Source organism: Hippoglossus stenolepis, chromosome 14 (assembly GCF_022539355.2).
Source record: "Hippoglossus stenolepis isolate QCI-W04-F060 chromosome 14, HSTE1.2, whole genome shotgun sequence".
Taxonomy (NCBI): Eukaryota; Metazoa; Chordata; class Actinopteri; order Pleuronectiformes; family Pleuronectidae; genus Hippoglossus; species Hippoglossus stenolepis.
The window spans coordinates 14,004,456-14,023,766 of record NC_061496.1 but is presented as its reverse complement, the minus strand read 5'-3'; the positions used below and the strand labels follow the sequence as shown (position 1 = coordinate 14,023,766).

Here is a 19,311-nt window from a genome sequence, read left to right as displayed (position 1 = left end):
TGAGTTTATGGTGCATTGCAAGATGAAATCTTAAGTCTACTTTTATGTATTATCTAACCCTTTATACACAAGTCTGTTGCAAAATGAAAGGAAAAAGGTCAAATAAAAACCTTAAGTATGAAAATAACACACTGTCTTGAGCACAATTCACAGGTATGGTGAAAATGAGCATTGTTTAATTTTTTTATCTGGGTATCTAAATGGTAAGAGCATAACAAAATGTGCTTTGTGTGTCCTTACATATGAGCAGAAGGAGATGTATCTGGACGAGGCCTTGGTGGTTCAGCAGCTGCGATACACAGGAATGCTGGAAACCGTTCGTATCAGGAGGTCAGGCTACGGAGCCAAGTACACATTCCAGGTACTGCAAAGTTACTCCTCTCTTAGGAAAATTTCACTTGATAATCACAATCTATTTATAATGTCACACCAAGCACAGAAGATATAGTGTTTTGATGGTTTGTAGTGGAAACTACAGCCTGGTACAGTACCACAAACACGCAATAAGTCACTGTCAAAATAAAAGTTAGGCACTTTTTTACTGCTTTTGCATATTTTTTATTTTTTTATCTGGAGATAAACATCTCTATTTTTTTTTCTTGTCCCTGCAGGAGTTCATTGAGCATTTCAGAGTTTTGCTGCCAAAGAAGGCGACTCCCTGTAAAGAGGATATCTCAGTGCTGCTTGGCAAGAAGATGGGCCTGGACCCCACCACGTATCAGATAGGCAAAACCAAGGTACGCCACTAAACCCTATCACTAACCCCATGGCTGCATTAGTTTCTCTACCATTCTGTATGTCCTTCATCTAAATGTTTGTTGCGTTTGTCTCTGTGCAGGTGTTCTTGAAAGAGCTGGAGCGACAGCAGCTGCAGGACACGCTACACAAGGATGTGATGCGTAAGATCCTCTTCCTTCAGCGCTGGTTCAGAGCTCGTCTGCAGAGGAAAGAGTTTTTGGACATGAGACAGGCAGCCATCTTGATCCAGGTAAACACAGATGCAACATTTATTATTGAGCTGTAATGACAGTATATTAATTCAGATCTGGGTTTTTCCTTTCTTAACATTTGTAGAGAATAAAAGTACATTCCTTGTATTCCATCTCTTCTCTCTTAGCGTTCATGGCGCAGGTACTGTAAAGAGGAGCAAAGGCGACGTGCAGCCACTTCCATCCAGGCTTTGTGGAGAGGACACAGACAGAGATTAGAATACGGCCGCCAAAGACAGGGCGCCACCAAGATACAAGCCCTGGTCAGAGGCCATTCAGCCCGCAGGAGGTAAGAACACACACAAACACTCAGTGACAATGTCGGTGTCTATATAGAAATATATAAAGTTTCATCCTGAACAACTTTGCCAGATCCCTGATAGACATGTTAACATGTTTTGTGTTCTTACAGGTGTCACTCCATTCGTCAGGAGAAACAGAAAAAGGAGGATGAGGAAAAAGAAGCTCAGAGGAGGGCAGAAGAAGAGGAAAGAAGGAGGAGGGAAGAGGAGGAAGAGGCGAGGAGAAAAGCGGAGGAGGAGGAGGAGGCAAGGAGGAGAATGGTAGAAGAAGAAGCAAGGAGAAAAGAGGAAGAGGAGGAAGCGAGAAGAGCAGAGGAAGAAGAGACAGCTAAGAAAGCCCAGGAAGCACAGAAAAAGAGCGAAGAAGAGGAGAAACAAATGGGGCGAGAGCCTCAAACAAGAGAGGATCCTGATATAGAGCTGGTCACGGAGGAGATGCTGGATGACAACCTCTCTCTCCAGGAGGAGGGTAAATCAAACTCACATACAGACGAGGAGGAACTGGACAAGGATGAGGAGCTGGAGGATGAGGATGGGGAATCAAGTTTGGAGTCCAACGGTACCCTGGCTGAGGCTGGACCCCAGCTGGATGAGAAAGAGGAGGATGAGGAGAACCAAACCCAAGGACAGCTAGACTCAGAACCTGTTCTGCCCTCTGATGGGGTCACTCCCAACGCACTTATATCTCCAAGTCAGGTGTTAGATAAACAGTCTCACAGCACTACCTCCACATCTTCCAACGTTGAACAAGACAGAATACGAGCTCCACCTCTTCACAAGGGCCAGTCGTCCCGGAGCCAGGAGAAGAGAGAGCAGAGGAGACGACGAGGGCTGGAACACAACCAGAGAGAGACCGATCGAGCCGCCTCCTCCTCCCTCTCCTCACCCACCGACAAGGACAAAACATCCCCGCCGAAGAGCAAAAGCCAGGACACCTCCAAGCTAAAAGAACGTTCAGATAGCAAGGAGCTGGACCCGTACACATTTGTGGCCTGGAAGGTGAAAGAAGAGAAAGGAGGGAAGAAGGAGGCAAAATCTTCTTCTCCTCCTGCTTCTGGTCCTGTTCGTCCGTCTTCCCTTTCCCTGCGGCCCGCTGACACTGTTTCTGAGAGAAACGGCCTTGGGGACAATGGGGGGGCGGTGAACCTGCAACGCCGTCCTGGGGCGATCAAGGAGAAGCCAGAGAAGTGGAAGGGGAGGAGGAGTGAGGGAGAATACCCTGAGAGCACCAGCACTCTTCCACTTCACAACCGGGAGGAGAGGAGGAGAAAACCCCTGTACGTCTTCTGTCATTGTCATATTCTCCGATCTACTTTTATGTTGGAAGCCTGGTGATATTCTAAATTTATCTTTTTTTTAATATAAATTCCAGCGCAATTAATTGATCCTGATAATAACTATGGTCTGTTTAGCCAAAGATTTATAAACCTCCTCTACCTCTATTGTTGTCAATAAAGTATTAAAACACAGAACACTGTGTGATTTTAAATTTACTATAGTAAAAATAAAGAATATCACCAGCCTTATCCTTTAAACTGCAAGAACTCCAGTTCTACTGTTAACACACTCAGATAATATCAAAATATCATTGATAAGAGATGGAAAGTAAAATATTTGCTTATGTAAGAAACCTCTCAGTTGTAGATATCTTTCCATATTTGTGTCTCATCTATATTTCTTTGTCCGTCTGCAGCAGTGAAACTTTCTCGTCATCAGTTGACAGTTTGTCTCCAGGCTCTGAAGGAGCTGGTGCTATATCAGCCAGAGAGGTATTTGATTTGTTCATCTATTTTAATGCGAATGTCTTGGTTTCATAAGTTCAGATATACACTTTTGACCATTAGAAATTGTTAAACTCTATACTAACATTACACATACTTCCTCCTTTATTAAACCAGTCTTAATTTCATACTTTTGTTTTCTGTCCTGCAGTTGATTTCCCCCTTAGACAGTGATGGATCAAGAGGAACCTCTATCAGAAGGAAGCAACAAGATGCATCTGGTTACCAAGACTCGGCCCACTCCATCCCGTCCACACCAGACAGGTAACACGCTGCAATACGCTGAACCGGCTTACACTGTAGACACAGGCTTGAAGTGGAATAAGCTGGAATTCTGCCTGATGCATTTGTTTGAAGAGGTGAGATGAGTGGAGCACAGTTCACTGCGTCTGCGAGGCAGCTGTGTTTATAGTATCTGTGAAGATAAGTTGTTAGGAAAACACTTTGAATGATTATCACTTTGCTCTTATAGCCATGTCTGTTTGAATCACATCCATGGGAAAAACGTACGTGTAACCAAACTGTCCTGAGCTCCTTGGGTTGATTTCACAACAGAAATTCCTGATGACTAAATTTGCTGCCTTATGAATATTCTTTCGAGCTTCTCGTGTGTCTGTGCTCTGCAGGTCAGGTGGTTTCTTCAGCAAGATTTTGAAAAAACGACCCCACAAAGAAGCCCAGACTCCAGACAACGGAGAGCTGACACTCGCTCAGATTCTCAGTGAAAAGCCAACAGGAGTGGAAGGTAAATAAAACACGTGTGGTCATAGGATTACTTTATCAAGGTGTATAATAACGTAAGGATTTGCAGGAGGAGGGAACATTTTATATATTCATTTAATTTAGTTTTTCTGGGTAACACTTGCCCAAAGCTGATAGGAAAGTATTTCTGCTGTATACTTAATATCAAACTGTATGAATTTCATCATCAAGAATTAAGATATTGTGGTAATTCTGAGATCAATGTTAAGCACAAGAACTGCTTGTATGCTGCAGCTCACCTCGTGATCACTGAAGGAAAACACGGGTGTATTATCATTTATTATTCCCGGATCTTAACTTATCCTGACGTTTGCTATCTGAGAAAACACTGACCCGTGCAGGGTAATGCTCACTAATAAAAAGATAACTTTACTTTGGGTTTGGTTTCATCAGTCGTACTTTCGCATAGTTGTACATTCTGCATTAGAAGTCTGAGAGAAGTGAGGTGGAGAAGTGGTCCACTTACGATTCTAAAGGCCTTTTTTTCATGTCGTCGAATTCTCCTTTTCAGCCCCATCATCTGGACATTCATCTCGGTCTGTATCTCAGTCACATGGCGACCGTTCCAGTAAAAGCATTGGCCGCAACCCCTCCATAAAGATCAGTCGCGCCACGCGGGTCTCGGAGCAGTGGAACGCCTCCCTGGACCGGGAGATCACCAACGCAAACGAGCTGCGGCACCTCGATGAGTTTCTGGGCAATCAGGTAAATGAAATACAAGAGTTTTACCTGTTGTAGGAAATACTTTTAACTTATTTTCCCACAAATAAATGTTTTGGTTGTGTTTCTCTTTAGGTCAACGATTTCCGCTCCCGCGGGAAGTCGCTGTCGGCCACGGAGGCCATCTTTGTAGCAGCCACCATGCAGTTCAGAGAGAATATCAAAGCCATGTATTCCCTCACAGTAAGTCGGTCTGCAGGCACACAACACACACATAATACAAACTGATCCACGCTCTTCATCAATAGTCTCTCCTCTTCCTCATTTTCTCTCCTGTCCCATAAACTTCACCAGAAACCCACCATCGGCTACAAAGGTCTGATGACGGGCTACCAGAACAAAGTGGTCCTCCTCGCGGGCGACAAGCAGAAAGGAGAAGTCCAGCTCGTGGTCAACTTGTTCCAGTCGGTGCTGGACGGATTCATCAGGGGAGAGATGAAGAAAGAGGAGGCCGAACCTGCAAAGGTGAAACACTGAGATTTATTATCTGACACAATAATTTGTCCAAACGTGAAAATGCATCATATTCACACCTCTGTTTGTTCTTCAGCCTGCTAAAGCTCGAAAGAAGAGGAGGAAAAAAGATAAAAGTGTAAGTGTGCAGACTTTGGAATTCAGTTGTTTAAATTCAACATAGATTAAGATTTCTAATTGAGTGGCTGTCTGTGTTGTAGATGGAGAGTCCCCTGGATCATGTTTTCGTCAACTATCAGGTCAACATTATGCAGTCGTGTGACCAGTGTAGTTCTTATATCTGGGGCATGGAGAAGGCCTACATGTGCAGCTGTGAGTTCACAATGAAACAAAACTCTTTCCTTTTCCTCATTAGTGTTGAAATTACAAAATGTTGCACCAATGCGTGATTTAAGTCCCTTTATTCATTTCTGTCCCTTACTAAATCTTGTCTTACAGATTGCAAAATGGTGTGCCACAAGAAGTGCATCTTCAAAATAGTCACTGACTGCTCCACCTTCTGTGCCAAAAAGGTAAGTTTTTATTCTAGAAAACACAGATTGACAACAGCCTCTGTTCCAAAAGACTCAGCTGTATTTTTGTATTCTTAAGATGATTGTATCAAACCCTTTCGACTTACTGACTGTTCAAACCTGTCTGAATTCACAGCTTGACGAAGACTCCAGTGGTCTGCACTTCGGCGTGCGCGTGTGTCGCCTCGTCAGCGAAAAAAACCCAGTTCCCATGGTGCTGGAGACAATGCTGGAGCATGTGGAGATGAACGGCCTCTACACTGAGGGCATCTACCGTAAATCTGGTTCTGCCAACAGGATGAAAGAGCTGCACCAGCGGCTGGAGACTGGTTAGAAACCTTACATACAGTGTTTACAGTTCACTAATGATTAACTGACATGTTGATTAACAATGATTAACGGACATAACATGCAGGTACAAACTCTATCGTGGGTCTTATTTATTGATGTGATGTTGTTTGTGTGTTTAGACCCCCACCTGGTCTGCCTTGAAGACTACCCCATCCACACAGTGACGGGCCTGGTCAAACAGTGGCTGAGGGAGCTGCCAGACCCACTCATGACCTTCACACATTACAATGACTTTCTACATGCAGTGGGTGAGGAGGCTATTCCCCACCAGGGGGCAGCATTTTACACAAGACAGTAGTCGCTCCTTTATCTGCTGCTGGGCTGTAGTTAAAATGATTTATGACCGTTTCTTATTTTTAATGGTTAGTAATTAGATGAGGCTGAAAAAAAGGTGAAAAGGGTTAATATCACACATGAGGGATAAGGAAATAAAGACATTAAAAAAATTATAATAATTATTGGATGTGATTAATTATGCATTTTCTCCTTCCTGTAGAACTGCCAGAGAAGCAGGAGCAGCTTCAAGCCATCTACAACCTGCTGGAGGAGCTGCCCACTGCAAACTTTAACACGCTGGAGAGACTCGTCTTCCACCTCGTCAGGTTGGGATTCTCTCATTGTGGCCTTTTGTATATTTTGATATGACTCCTACATATTTTCATTATCAAAACAGATGGAATCAAAACATCATACTCAGTGGATTATTTTTCTTAGGTGGTGGATATATTATGTATTGCTATGTACTATTTAATTTACCTCTGTAGTGAAGTCAGAATATGGATCATATGTACATAAATAAATTCTAATATCTGATGACTTCTCTTGTAGGGTTTGTAAAGAGGAGCCTCACAACCGCATGTCTCCAAACTCGTTGGCCATAGTCTTTGCCCCGTGTATCCTGCGCTGTCCGGACAGCGCTGACCCGCTTCTTAGCATGAAGGACGTCGCCAAAACCACCACGTAAGACTGCCATGACAGCAGAAATTGCTAAATCTGCTCTTATTTTTTAATCTGGTAATACTTTTCTTTGCTTGTACCTGTTCTCATTAACTGTACACGCCTGTTGATTGGCGTGCAAACTCCTCATGTACTCTCCTCCCTGTGCAGGTGTTTAGAGATGCTCATCAATGAGCAGATCAGACTCTACAACGAGAAGATGGAGGAGATCGAGCAGCTGGAGTACGCTGAGGCTCTGGCTGTTAACCAGCTCAAACTCAAAAGACAGAACACGGTGAGGAACAGAATCCTGCCTCGCTCCGGATCACCTCTGTTCAGTTTTCTCTCCCAAAAAAACCCCCATTGCTTTACCTCAAACCTGGATGAAGAAGAAGGAATATAAAACATTTAAAAAGTCACTTGTGAATTATTGTAAAATCCACTATTCTAAGATGATACAACAACCCCAGTGTCAGAAGCTGTTGTTCTTCAGTTACATGGGTAACATGGCCGATGTTCCTTGTCTCTCTTTAGCACTACTGGCATTTACCTCTCAGGTTCTCAGCTCCTTACAAAGGAGTGGTGGTATGTATCACTGAGTTCTCCTGGTTCAGTAGATTTACTAGTCGTAGTGTGTTGTAGTGTGCCATGTAGAAGCACCTGTGCATGGCATGTCAGATGTGGGTGGCGTTTGATGCTCTGGCTCTTTTTTTTTTTTTTCTTTCCTTAATCCTTTTTACTCTTCCTTACTAACTGGTAGCAGTTTGCATGTTGCATTAGTCCGGTTTAGATCTCCTGCTTGTGATGTGAAGGATATGCATCGTTCTTGTTCTGTCTGTGAGGGGAGAGAGATGGCTCTGGGTTGGTGTTATAATTACTCTCTATGGAAGAGAGTGACCTAACTTGATATTAATTGATATTTGTCTCGTGTTATGTTCATATCTTATAAAAAATGTTTACTGAAAGAAAACCTCAAACCTCTAACCAATCGGTAGCTGGCTGTTGAGTGGGTAGACCTGTGTGGGTTGTGGTGATGTGTCCCTCAAACCCCTCACATCAACACTGAAAGGGTGGATGTGTTTATTAGCTTATTTTTTTATCACTGCATTTGTTTTGCTCCCTTTTATATTATTGTTTTTCACAGAAGTGCTACAAGAATTATGCATGAAAACTAGAGGCACCATCCACCCTGCTCTTGCATTTCTCACTAACAAATCTTGGAATTGGTTTCAGATTTGGATCGAAACCATTTGTTATAATTCTTATATTCAGTGCATAAATGATAATACGTAGAGGACATGTTGAGTTGAGGTTTGAGTGTGTGATGTTCTGTCTTCTGCAGGTGCATGAGAAGGTCAGTTCTGATCTCAGCGTGGTTCCTGAGAACGAGCCTCTTGACTCAGACACTGAGGCTGAACAGAACCTGGTGGAACGAATCAAGTCCATCAAACAGGAGAAGTAAAGAAATCCTCTTAATCACTACCTCTGTGTTCAGTGAGGTGCAGCATCTCACTTCTCTGATGTCCTCCTTCTGTTCCTGTGCAGAGATGATCTGGCCTGTCGACTGCCGGAGATGGAGCAGCCCGGTTCAGACCAGGAGAACCTGGACTCCGAGGCCTCGCTGAGCTCCGAGAGTCTTTTGGACGAGCAGCAGCGCTCCTCCGCCCACAGCTCCGAGCCTGAAGGTCAGTAGTAAGGTACAGTGTGGACTCTTTCCTTCTACCTGTTTCTCTCACTCACCTGCGGGTTTCTGACCAGACCATGGGGGCCACTGGGTTGGGCCCTTCCTGTGTTTTATGGTGCAGGTCTGGACCAGTGATGGTGATTGGGCGTTGACGTCTGCTCTGTAACAAAGCAGGTTGGATGAACAGCAACCGTGTTTGTGTGTTTGTTTGTGTGCATGTTAAGAGTATGTATGCATGTAAATGCATGTGTGGCATGCTCAAGGGTGCATGCTCAAACTCTCTCCAAATTCATTAATTGAACATCTAGCTCAACTCAAATCAAACGTTTGACCATAATTTTTGGTAGATAACATGGTTGCATGATCTTCCCTTTGTCCTCAGCCTCTCGTGTTGCCTATGTAAATCTTTGATGAAAACATTTCTCCTACTCTCCTCTCTTTCTTCCCTCTCTTCCAGGACAAGGTGGCCTCCAGCTGAGGAGACACAAGCCAAACTGTCCACCTAAACCTGACCTGGCCCAGCGACCTAAAGTCCTTGGCGGACGCCACTCTCTACCAAACCTCACCCCTGCTAACTCCACCTCCTCTATATCCAGCTGCGCTTCTTCAACCTCCGACACATCCAACAGGCACCCGCTGCAACGCCGCAACCCCGTCATCCCAGCCACGGTAAAACTCCCACCAGGCATCCACGCCCACTCTGCGGCCTCGAGTCCAAATTGCACTCCTCCTGGGAATCGAGCATTCAAACACAGAAGGAGGGAGCAGCCGGGCCGCCGCAAAGACAGCACTCAGTCCCTGTACATCGACAACACACAGTGTGACTTGTTGTTACACTTCTCCTCCTGCCCTCCCTCCACTTCCTCCTCCACCGTCTCCTTGGTGAAACCTTCTCCTCCGCACCAGCACCACGAGACACAAGCCCCGAAGGGCCAGAGGCGATTTTCTGACCCCGATGTACCGTACACGGAGGAGGATGTGTGACTAAAGATGGAGAAGTGAGGAGGATTAGTGTAACAACCTCAGAGTAGAAGAAAGGTAATAAATAGAAATGTCGTGCCACAGATGATAATGATGGGATTGTAAAAATCACACAGAGGAAGAGAAACATTGAACACGATGAAACTCATTTTCATTCGCCACAGTGGCTGTACAAAGATGAGCAGGAGTGAGACTATGTTCCAGTTTCTGTTGTCAGAGGGAAACTAATCAAGGAACTGTTCATGTGTTTAAAGTCTTTTTGTCCTTTATGACAGTAAAAAAATAACTGGACAAGATGTTGCCAAGCACCTTTTCTATCTTTTTTCATATTTTACGGTTACTCTCAGTGAATTCAGCTCCAACACAGGCTGGGTTTTATTTGTAGCCTCTTCTTTCTACTTTTTTTGTTGTTTTTCTTCAAACACATTTGTGCTATTTCGAGGAAATAATAGCGGTTCCAGTCGCACTTTTCATTTCTTAGTTCTCCTATTGAGCAATGCATGCTCGCTGAAATGTTAGCTAGTGCCTTGATAATGTACAGTAATTTGAACAAGAAACTCATTGCTCATGTCATTGTTATGGAAAAGTACTCATAGACGGAGGGCGGGGGGGGTTACCTGGGATAAAGAGAGGGTTCCTTTGTCTCACAGTTTTGTGTTTATTGTACTGAACCAATGCAAGACATGTTCGAAACAAGGACCTCAACATGCACAGTGTGACTGTTGTTCCAAACACAACAGTGATGTCCGCCTCCACCTTTGTACCTGCCGCACAGCACAACACCGATACAAGTGTCAAGAAGTCATCACCTTCACATAGCAAAGGGAAAACGGGAGCAGCACACGCCACTTTTCTCCCCCTTGTTTTTTTTTTTTGAGACGACAAAAAACCACAAACGCAACATTGGCCATTATGCAACAGCCGTGCCACAATGTCTTAAAAGCTCCAAGAACTCCTTGAAACTCCCCCGACCCTTTTCTATAATGAACTTCTTGGCTTCCCCTCAGCTGTGGACAGTCCCGTGATGAGCAGGTTCTGCTGAAGAACATTTCAACTCTGTCTGAAATGTAATACTAATGTTCCTCTCTGACTGCTGTCGAATGATGTCTGCTAGTTTGTCTGGATCCTGAGGAAGATGTGTAATGTGTAACAGAGTGCATGGTTGGGACTGAATGTTATTAGTATTAACGTGACAATACAGAACCTGATGCTTGTAACGTCTGCTGCTGCTGTGTGATTCCATCGGGGACAGTCGCCCAAGTTTCTCAAGTGTTGATTTCGGATACATAACATGTTTTTAAATGTCGAAGATAAAGAAAAGTAAAGAATTTTCAGGTTATGGACATTTTAATGCAAAATATGAAACATGAGAGGTCATTGAGAAAACTCCATTAATTGGTCTTCTCCAGGAAGCACTGAAACTATTTACACCAATATTGTTGACTAATAATAAGAGGTGAGTAAGTAGATGAACACAAATATATTCAAAAATAATTTCACCATATATTTTGGGCATTTACCTTCAGGCAGGTAAATCTCTTCATTGTTAATTTTGGAAAAATGTAACACTTTACACACACACACACACACAGATAATTGTCTGTATATAGTAACTAAAGACTATATAAAGATGGCCGACATGACTTTGCACCAAAAGTGAAGGCGTAGCACCTCAATCATCACCTGGTGGCTATCATTAGTATAGGCATAAGTCCTGCCTCCATGTTAGTGGGTGGGACACCGACCAAACTAAAAAGTGAATGTACATGTCAAATTCATTTTTCTCATAGATGGATTCTGTCATTTAGCTAGTTATTATCACACTGGTTTACTATTCAAGTGTTTATTTTTCCAATAAGTTTGATTTTAATTAGTTATTAGATGACTGTCATGATTGACAGTTGATACTGACTTCCGATTGGTTGAGTGTGTCTATCCACGGGACCGTGATCCCATCCCCTGATCGCGACTTTGCAGACTCCGGCTTCAAATGCTCAAGATGGCAGCGTTCATTTCTGGGATATTTTGGCTTCATTTCTGGACAGTGGGAGGAACTGGAGACTTGCCATCCGCCTTTAGATACAGTCTGATAGGAACACAGACTGTTGTTTCTTTAGTTGAGAATAACTTTAACAGGAATTCAGAATCAAAAGAAATTGCGAAAACACATTATATAGTTGCTGAAGCCTGTGCCTTGCTGCCTATATATAGTTTTCTTTCTTAATTACAAAAACAAAACGTTTTTCACCCACATTCATTCATCAGGTCCAGAGGAATCACAGGTAATAATGATAATAACTTTATTTATAGAGCACTTTTGAAAATCTGAGTTACAAAGTGCTTTACACAGGCAACAGAATAAAACAGACTGGTCATAAAATCATGAGCAATGCAAACATTAAGGAATCACAAATATTAAAAGACAATATTAATTTAATAGAACTCTTAAAGACATACAATTATTTAAATGACCACAGCGATAAAGTCTTTGCTAATGTGTCTAAATTCATCATCCAATAAAAAGCTTATTGTTTTAGTCCCTTCACAGCTCGTGTAGAACCGGTCAGGTTTATATGAACTGATCTGTGGTTGGGTTTTGATGACAGAATGAGTTTGACGCCTGTTTCCAGTGAAGCTGCAGGATCGACTGTCGATAAACCCGAGGTCGTCTCGGAGGAAAAGTAAAGCTGTGTCTTAACCTGACAGTTAAAAAAGTTCAATATTTTAATAAATAAATGGGTAACTGTCGAGATGAGATACCAACCCTCAAATGTGTTGTGTTCACCGACACATTGCACCTTGTTGTGTGAGGCAGGTGAATGTGCACAATACAAACCAGAACTTAATGAACAATATTGTTTATTGTAAAGTCAATTTGGATTAAAACTTATTTCTGTGGAACATTTCACAAGCGATAAAGTGTATGAGTTTAGATGAAGACAAACAGCTGTGATCAATAAGGCAATAGGTTTATTTATAACAGCACCAGTCAGACACAAGAAAAATGTTTTATAGTTGCATGAAAATATATTTAGAAATTGGACATTAATAATAACAATAAAAACATTATTTAAAATTCAAACCTCACTTAAACACATTGTTAAATCGTGTTAAATGTCACAAATACAGACTTAAGGCCGCAGAAATTCACATTCACGTTATTTCTCTGCGTTAACTCGTTTTTTTATAACGAGTAAACAACCATCGGAGGGTGTGACGTCACAACGCTGCGACGGTGAGTCGGCTCCAAACATGGCTTCCAGACTGGAGATAAATTTCATCCGGCTGTTGTCCCGCTGTGAATCCATCGCCTCCGAGAAGCGAGGGGAGGAGGAATGGAGGCTGGAGAAGGTAAGAGCACACGAAGCCGGGGGACATGAGGTCAAACCGCCATTAGCTTCATGCTAACGCCTCTGACGCTGTTTGCCAGGAGCTGCTGCTGCTGCTCGTCAGCCACGTCGTCACTGAGCGAGCAGCAGAACAGGGAGGTTTCACCTTCACTGTCAGACATGGACACTCATATTCATATATTCACATGTGAAGTGGAGCTGCTGTGTTCACTGAGTGACAGTTGTTATTCTGTGTGAGTGACAGTTTGGTGTCGAGCTGCTCGTCACAGACAGAGAAACACCACAGTCCAGCTACAGACGTTTAAACACTGTTTATAGAAACACACACATTAACATTAAACACTGATTCTAGTAGAAACATTAGACCTCATCTTTGTTTTATTCATTATTAACATGTCAGATAAATGTGATGTCACAGATCAGAGTTCATCGCAGCAGCCATGTTTCTGTGTGAAACACTCGTGAGGTTGCAGATTGTTTAGAGGAGCTTTATAAACAGGATTCACATTCACATGTCAGTGTCTTGACAAATGCACTTAAAGATGATAATCTTGTCTTGTGTATTTTAAAGTATCATCAACTGTTTAAAATAACTAAGTGTCTTTGCTGTCCTGCAGTATGTTGGTGCTCTGGAGGAGATGCTGGTGGCTCTGAGGAAAAGCCTGAGGTAACATCACCGCCTCATGTGACCTAATGTTTTTATTCATGCTCACTTGTTACACATTTAACTCAAATGTTTACTTTCACCTTCAGTGTCTTTGCAAAGCAACTCAACTTGCAAACCACAAATCTTCTGATAGACGCACATCACTTATTTTTTATCAAATTTCCAATGATTTTTGAAGGAAGTACTTCTATCGCTGCTCTTGATAGTTTTTTTTTACATGGTGAATATTAACGAAGTAAGTTAATACAGAAACCAATTATTCCTCCATGCAGCAAACCCACAGCAGAAGTCCTGACTGATTACTCCAGAAAGGTCGACTTCCTGAAAGGACTCCTGGAGGCTGAGAAACTGGTCAGTGGCCATATTGTAAAAAGTCTTTATTTCCCTTTTTGAAATTATACATCTGATGTGACTTTAAATGTTTGTAGGAGCTTTAATCAATTGTTCCTAGTCATTTGTATAATGTTAAATCTAGATTAACATTAGAACATAGAAAACAATTTCTTATTCCTCCTCAGATTTCTTTTACTGGTCTCTTGATTTTCCATTCCATCTTTTGGAGCAGCTTCCTGATGTTGTGGGTCTTTCCTGTTCTTCTTCACAGTCTTCACCAACAGAAAAAGCCTTAGCCAATCAGTTCCTTGCTCCCGGGCGGACGCCGACGATAGCCAATGAGAGGATGCCTGCCACTAAAACTGTCCACATCCAGACGAAGGCCCGGTGTACGGGAGAGATGAGGAACGAGCTGCTGGGCACGGTACGACGAGTGTCTGAGTTTCCTTTAACATCAAAGCAGCTGTGAAGACGATTGGGAGGTTGATTCAAAAGTTGTTTTCAATGATTAACTCATAAATGTTTCTCTTTGGTGTCATTACAGGTTTCATCAGGCAAAGGTAAGAATTATTCAGTTTGATTCAATATCTTTACTGAAGAATAGTAACTGTTTTTTTTAACAAATTAAACGTGGAGGTAAATCTCTGTACCTCTCTCCTCTCTCTAGGAACATCAGAGACGGACTTACGAAACAGAAGGTAGAGCTTTAAATATGATTTCTTATAATTATTGATACAGTATATTAGTCTAACATCAACTGATCTCCCCCAAAAATGTTTAGGTTCATTTGTCACTATTCACTGTTACATACTTTCACAAATTTAAAGCTGTTAATAAAACCGCCCCTCGCTGTGCAGGGGTCTTCCTCTGGATGAGCGCCAGTCGGCTGCAGAGCTGGACGCCGTCCTGCAGCATCACCACAACCTGCAGGAGAAACTGGCCGAGGACATGCTCAACCTGGCCCGGAATCTGAAGAACAACACCATGGCTGCACAGAACATCATCAAACAGGACAACCAGGTAACTGGAGAAATACATTTTTTTTATTATTTATTTTTCCCTTAACTTTTTCTCCTCCGAATGACGCATGTCTCTGCTGACTCTGTCCACTAGTTGGCAGTATAAGACAATTAATATTCACAATCAGCCTTTGAATCCACATTGTGCAGAAGAATTGATCTGAGTTATCATTTCTTTCTTTCTTTCCCAGACTCTGAGTCAGTCCATGCGCCAGGCGGACCTTAACTTTGAGAAGCTGAAGACGGAGTCGGAGCGACTTGAGCAGCACACCAAGAAGTCTGTGAACTGGCTGCTGTGGCTGATGCTCATCCTGGTCTCCTTCACCTTCATCAGCATGATCCTCTTCATCAGAATCTTCCCCCGACTCAGATGATGACCGCAGACAGTCCTGAACTCTTTTTAGTCCTGCGCTCTCCCGTGTTTTTACAACATGGGTCTCTGTAGATCTCCACCGCCTCTAGTGTCTGTACGTGTGATGCAGATCAGTAGCGTTCAGAGCCAGAAGCAGCTCAGGCTGAAGGACTGAAAAGTTTGCACTTAAAACTGAAATTCTTCCTCTTAACAGGCGGATGAAAGAAAGATGTAGATGCAGGAACTGGTTTGCAGCGTCAGTATTCATTTTTTTAAAAACAGGACAGAACATGAATCGCGGTAACGTGATACTCGCAACACAATCTGAATACCCAGACAGCCGAGACTGAGCCTTAATTCATTTAGTCCCTCATCAGCTCGGCCTCCCGCTCGTCTCCGCCTGCACTTTCTCACGTGGTGGGACTAAAGTCAGTCATTGTCTGTCAAACATATTTCCCATAAAACGTGTGTAGCACATTGTATATTATAGAGTTTATGAACCGTCCACCATCCAGTGCACGTCACCCTGGATATCCACAGTTTAACAACCTGATTTCTGACCTGAAACAGTTTGGTGACACTTTACTCTAACTCCCCTGTTGAGTGTTTATAATTTGTTAATATACATGTTTAATGAAAGGTTTATTACACAGTGTGAGCAGATACAGACATTTGAAGCGTGCTTTAAGATCTATTTTGCACTATTACAACTTGATGATATTGTCTGTCAATACATCAGCTTCCACTCGTGTGGGGGACTCACAGTTGAATAAAAATACATTTATAAAATGTCGTATCTGTTTGCAGCTGAGTTATAATGTGTATAAACCTGTGAGATGTTGATATGCCTTTGAATGTTAAAGTGAAGTGTTACCACTTGTTTCTCTTAAACAAACTGTCATTACAAATTACACTTAAATTTATTCATCTGCTGGTTTAAGATTTTGAAAGATTCATTGTCAACAGTTTTGGATGTTGTGATATTAGATTTATTTCATCCCTCCACCTGTTTCCATCGTGCTCAGTCCTGTTCGTTGTCTGTATGGTTCGGTGGCTGATTCTGTAAATGTTCGTCCGGTGATGATGTAGTTTGATGATGTCGCTCGAGGCTGATGATGCTGAATAAGTACGTTTCTTCCATCCCTGCATTTGGGAGGAGCTGGAGACAGACCCAGTGAACATTTGTGCAAGAGGAAGGTTTTGTTCTCATTAAATGAGTGTAACCTCTCAGTCTGTCGCTTAACGTGTGTGTGTGTGTGTGTGTGTGTGTGTGTGTGTGTGTGTGTGTGTGTGTGTGTGTGTGTGTGTGTGTGTGTGTGTGTGTGTGTGTGTGTGTGTGTGTGTGTGTGTGTGTGTGTGTGTGTGTGTGTGAGAGAGAGATCACAACAAAGTAAACAGACTCCAGAGTAAATTAACGTCTTCTTCGTTTGACTGAATAATAATTGTGAGAACTGGATGCAGGAGCTGTTTCTTGACCTTTCCACATCAACTCAAACACCAAACAGCGCCCTCTGCCTCTGCCTTTGTAGAAATAAACTGATGCAGTGACTTCCTGTGGCCGCTGTGTGTCACTCCTGCTCTGACAGTGTGCGCACCCAATGACCTCCGTGACCCTGATGGCCTGATCAAGCCATGAATCTAAGTTAACAGCCCTCTACCCATTTAGAAGTGATGTGAGTCGGCTAAATAAAGGCAGTCGGCCACCAAAATTAAATCACACGGCCATCACATGTGACTCTGGGAAATCTATACATCTGATATATTCTCCTCCTCTTTATTTTAGCCTGATGTCCACAGGCCGTCAGTGATTTAAGACTATTTTCCACAGGGAAGAAGCTGCTTCTCACAGGTTAACATTCCTCCCGTGTTGTTAAGTCTGAGGCCTGTGGAGCTGACTGGCTTGCCCGGGCTTGCAGCTCTGCCCCTGGCCCTTCCTCTCGCCCCTCTCCCCGCCCCGCTGCACGGCGTGCAGGCTGACTGGTTGACTGGGCCCAGGCCTGGCCCGCCGTGTATTTTGGGATCCCTGGGGGGTATTTTGCCTGCTGGAAGCCGAGGTATGCAGGCCACCGGGAGACCAAATGAGGTTGTGTCACTGCGCAGGATCATCATCGCTCAGTTTAATCACAGCTGTTTGCGCCTCCATTCTCAGGCCTTCAGTGAAGCTCAGGCTGTGACGCTGCAGCTCTGCTTTTCAGCTCAACGTGCGGGACATGACTTCACCAGCGGGGCAGCTTCCCATGTTCATTATAGCTGTATTACCCCATTAACTGAACGAGACTGTTACCCAGTTGTGTGGTAGTTTCCCACATACACTCCAGAGTCTGTGGTGTGTTCAGTGTGAGTTCATATATTCAGCAGAAACGTCTCCTTTGGGTTCCCTGCTAACATCTGCCTCAGTAAACCTGAACACATTCTTTCCTGAAGACGTTTTCCCACGGGGCCATCTGAAAATAGTTTGGCAACTCTTTGCAAAGTTGTAAATTTAACGTCCCATAATTTGGTACAGCTTTTTCAATAAGGTACCTTTAATGGAGGAATCGTAGGTCAAACAAGTGACAGAAACTACGTTTAGTCAGTAGTTATTTTGACAGTCGTTCAAAAGGGGGATTAGCTCATAAAATGTGATGCTCATATACAGTAAGTATACAGGATTGTTCAAATTAGCTCCACCCACCAGCTCCAGCTCTAAACAGCTGCTTCTTACACAGTAAATCATTAGTAATAATAATCTGATATGATATAAACCATTGTGACAGGCCCCCTTCATTCATCTAATGACTACTACTCTTACTCTAAGTACAGTATTTTTATTTTGTGCCTTGCTACTTTTACTGCATCTCAATATTTCTTCTCACACTGGTCGTAATGAATGACTGTAATAAATCTGTTTGTGCTTTATAGATATGTATAAATCAGGTTTGATTTATTGATTAGAATTACACTAAGGTTGTCGGCTTGTAAAAATCCTCTTGGCCGATTGGACCGGTTGGAGAACTGATCTGAAACTAAATTAATAATTTACTGTTGTTAATAGCTGCAGAGTTGATGGTTTATTAGACAGTGAATATGACGGAGTGGGTCCAACATATTCACAGCTTTATGTTTTTGTTATGTTGATGGTAGAGATATTATATAAGTGGAGGGAGTGGTGGTGAATGACAGACACCAAAGTTCTCCTGGTTAAACACAAACTGCAAACATTGTGATTCATGGTTGTCAACACGATTACATTTATAACCAAGTCAAGTTAAATTCATTATCCCATCTGAGGGGAATTGGGTTGAAGAAAGGCATTAAAATCACACACTTGACATTTGACAGGGACAAAACAACCAAGATTTGTTGTCAAGAGATTAAATCTGTGATTAAAACACAACAAAAACATTACTTATTCATCCTTAACAAGCCACTAGTTACAACTTTTTTTTTTTTTTTTAACACAAATTTACCTGTAAGCAGTTGTTAAGATGTTTCTGTCCCTAGAATACCCAGTGTACATAAAGACAGAAGACAAAATCCCTCTAGCAGTTACACAATCGTATCTGCACTGCACACACATACAAATGTACATATTAAGACATATTTTTTTGTGCTTTTCAAGATAAATCTTCATGGGACCTTTGTCTCCCCCTCAGTCTGAATTCCAGCATTTGCCTCATGTTGTGTGGCTGCTGCTGATGAGACGTTATCCAACCATGGATGTAAGAAGCATCTTTGAAATAACAAACATCCAGCAGCGTTTTACTGCCGTCACACGAGTGAGATACAATTTTTATTATGACCATGATCAATTAATCAAAGAATCATCGTGTGTGTGTGTGTGTTTGCTCCGAACAGTGGAGAACAGAGGTACAAATAATTGCGAATGATAGAACCTCCATCTCGTCTCAGAGCAGCGTTGCGCCTGTTAAACACTCGGGTCTTTTTAATTTGTTTTTTGGCTGCAGCTACAGTGAGGATTTAAGTTGCCTACAGAGATCAAGGAGATTTCTCTTTCATTCTCTTTTTTCCATCTACTTGCTTTAGGGAGCAAAAGGCTAAAGAGGCTTTTTTCTTTCTTTCTTTTCTTTCTTTCAGCCTGAAGTTTTGAATGTGCTG

At 42.6% G+C, this 19,311-nt stretch overlaps 2 protein-coding genes across 9 annotated transcripts in view; both read left to right on the top strand.

The window, feature by feature from the left end:
* LOC118120868 (unconventional myosin-IXb) overlaps positions 1–10,709 on the top strand; it is a 56,018-nt gene extending 45,309 nt beyond the window's left edge. For 3 of the 8 annotated variants that reach the window (XM_035176278.2, XM_035176279.2, XM_035176280.2), the window contains 23 exons: positions 251–361; positions 612–737; positions 839–988; positions 1,118–1,278; positions 1,402–2,568; positions 2,985–3,060; positions 3,224–3,336; positions 3,699–3,817; positions 4,346–4,539; positions 4,630–4,737; positions 4,849–5,019; positions 5,105–5,146; positions 5,229–5,340; positions 5,467–5,540; positions 5,677–5,869; positions 6,011–6,139; positions 6,388–6,493; positions 6,720–6,851; positions 6,999–7,122; positions 7,362–7,412; positions 8,170–8,285; positions 8,373–8,512; positions 8,969–10,709. In XM_035176278.2, the coding sequence (XP_035032169.2) occupies positions 251–361; positions 612–737; positions 839–988; positions 1,118–1,278; positions 1,402–2,568; positions 2,985–3,060; positions 3,224–3,336; positions 3,699–3,817; positions 4,346–4,539; positions 4,630–4,737; positions 4,849–5,019; positions 5,105–5,146; positions 5,229–5,340; positions 5,467–5,540; positions 5,677–5,869; positions 6,011–6,139; positions 6,388–6,493; positions 6,720–6,851; positions 6,999–7,122; positions 7,362–7,412; positions 8,170–8,285; positions 8,373–8,512; positions 8,969–9,495 (4,242 nt within the window). In that variant the 3' untranslated portion in view covers positions 9,496–10,709. Of the gene's footprint in view, positions 1–250; positions 362–611; positions 738–838; positions 989–1,117; positions 1,279–1,401; positions 2,569–2,984; positions 3,061–3,223; positions 3,337–3,698; positions 3,818–4,345; positions 4,540–4,629; positions 4,738–4,848; positions 5,020–5,104; positions 5,147–5,228; positions 5,341–5,466; positions 5,541–5,676; positions 5,870–6,010; positions 6,140–6,387; positions 6,494–6,719; positions 6,852–6,998; positions 7,123–7,361; positions 7,413–8,169; positions 8,286–8,372; positions 8,525–8,632; positions 8,686–8,968 lie in introns of all 8 variants that reach the window. The other 5 variants (XM_047342870.1, XM_035176282.2, XR_007034811.1 and 2 more) reach the window with 4 other exon arrangements.
* A 1,994-nt stretch (positions 10,710–12,703) lies between these two features.
* On the top strand, positions 12,704–16,443 carry use1 (unconventional SNARE in the ER 1 homolog (S. cerevisiae)). The gene is made up of 8 exons (XM_035177282.2): positions 12,704–12,843; positions 13,460–13,509; positions 13,782–13,860; positions 14,114–14,266; positions 14,387–14,402; positions 14,510–14,540; positions 14,700–14,862; positions 15,053–16,443. The coding sequence occupies exons 1-8, from the start codon at positions 12,745–12,747 to the stop codon at positions 15,233–15,235; spliced, it is 774 nt and encodes a 257-aa protein (XP_035033173.1). The 5' UTR covers positions 12,704–12,744; the 3' UTR covers positions 15,236–16,443.
* The last annotated feature ends 2,868 nt before the right edge of the window (positions 16,444–19,311 follow it).

What these genes read in the sequence shown, in the direction of transcription:
- use1 (XM_035177282.2), top strand. Translation starts at nt 12,745, where the DNA reads ATGGCTTCCAGACTGGAGATAAATTTCATCCGGCTGTTGTCCCGCTGT. An exon ending in AGGAATGGAGGCTGGAGAAG is followed by an intron (nt 12,844 to 13,459) that starts GTAAGAGCACAC and finishes GCTGTCCTGCAG; the next exon opens with TATGTTGGTGCTCTGGAGGA. An exon ending in ACGGACTTACGAAACAGAAG is followed by an intron (nt 14,541 to 14,699) that starts GTAGAGCTTTAA and finishes CTCGCTGTGCAG; the next exon opens with GGGTCTTCCTCTGGATGAGC.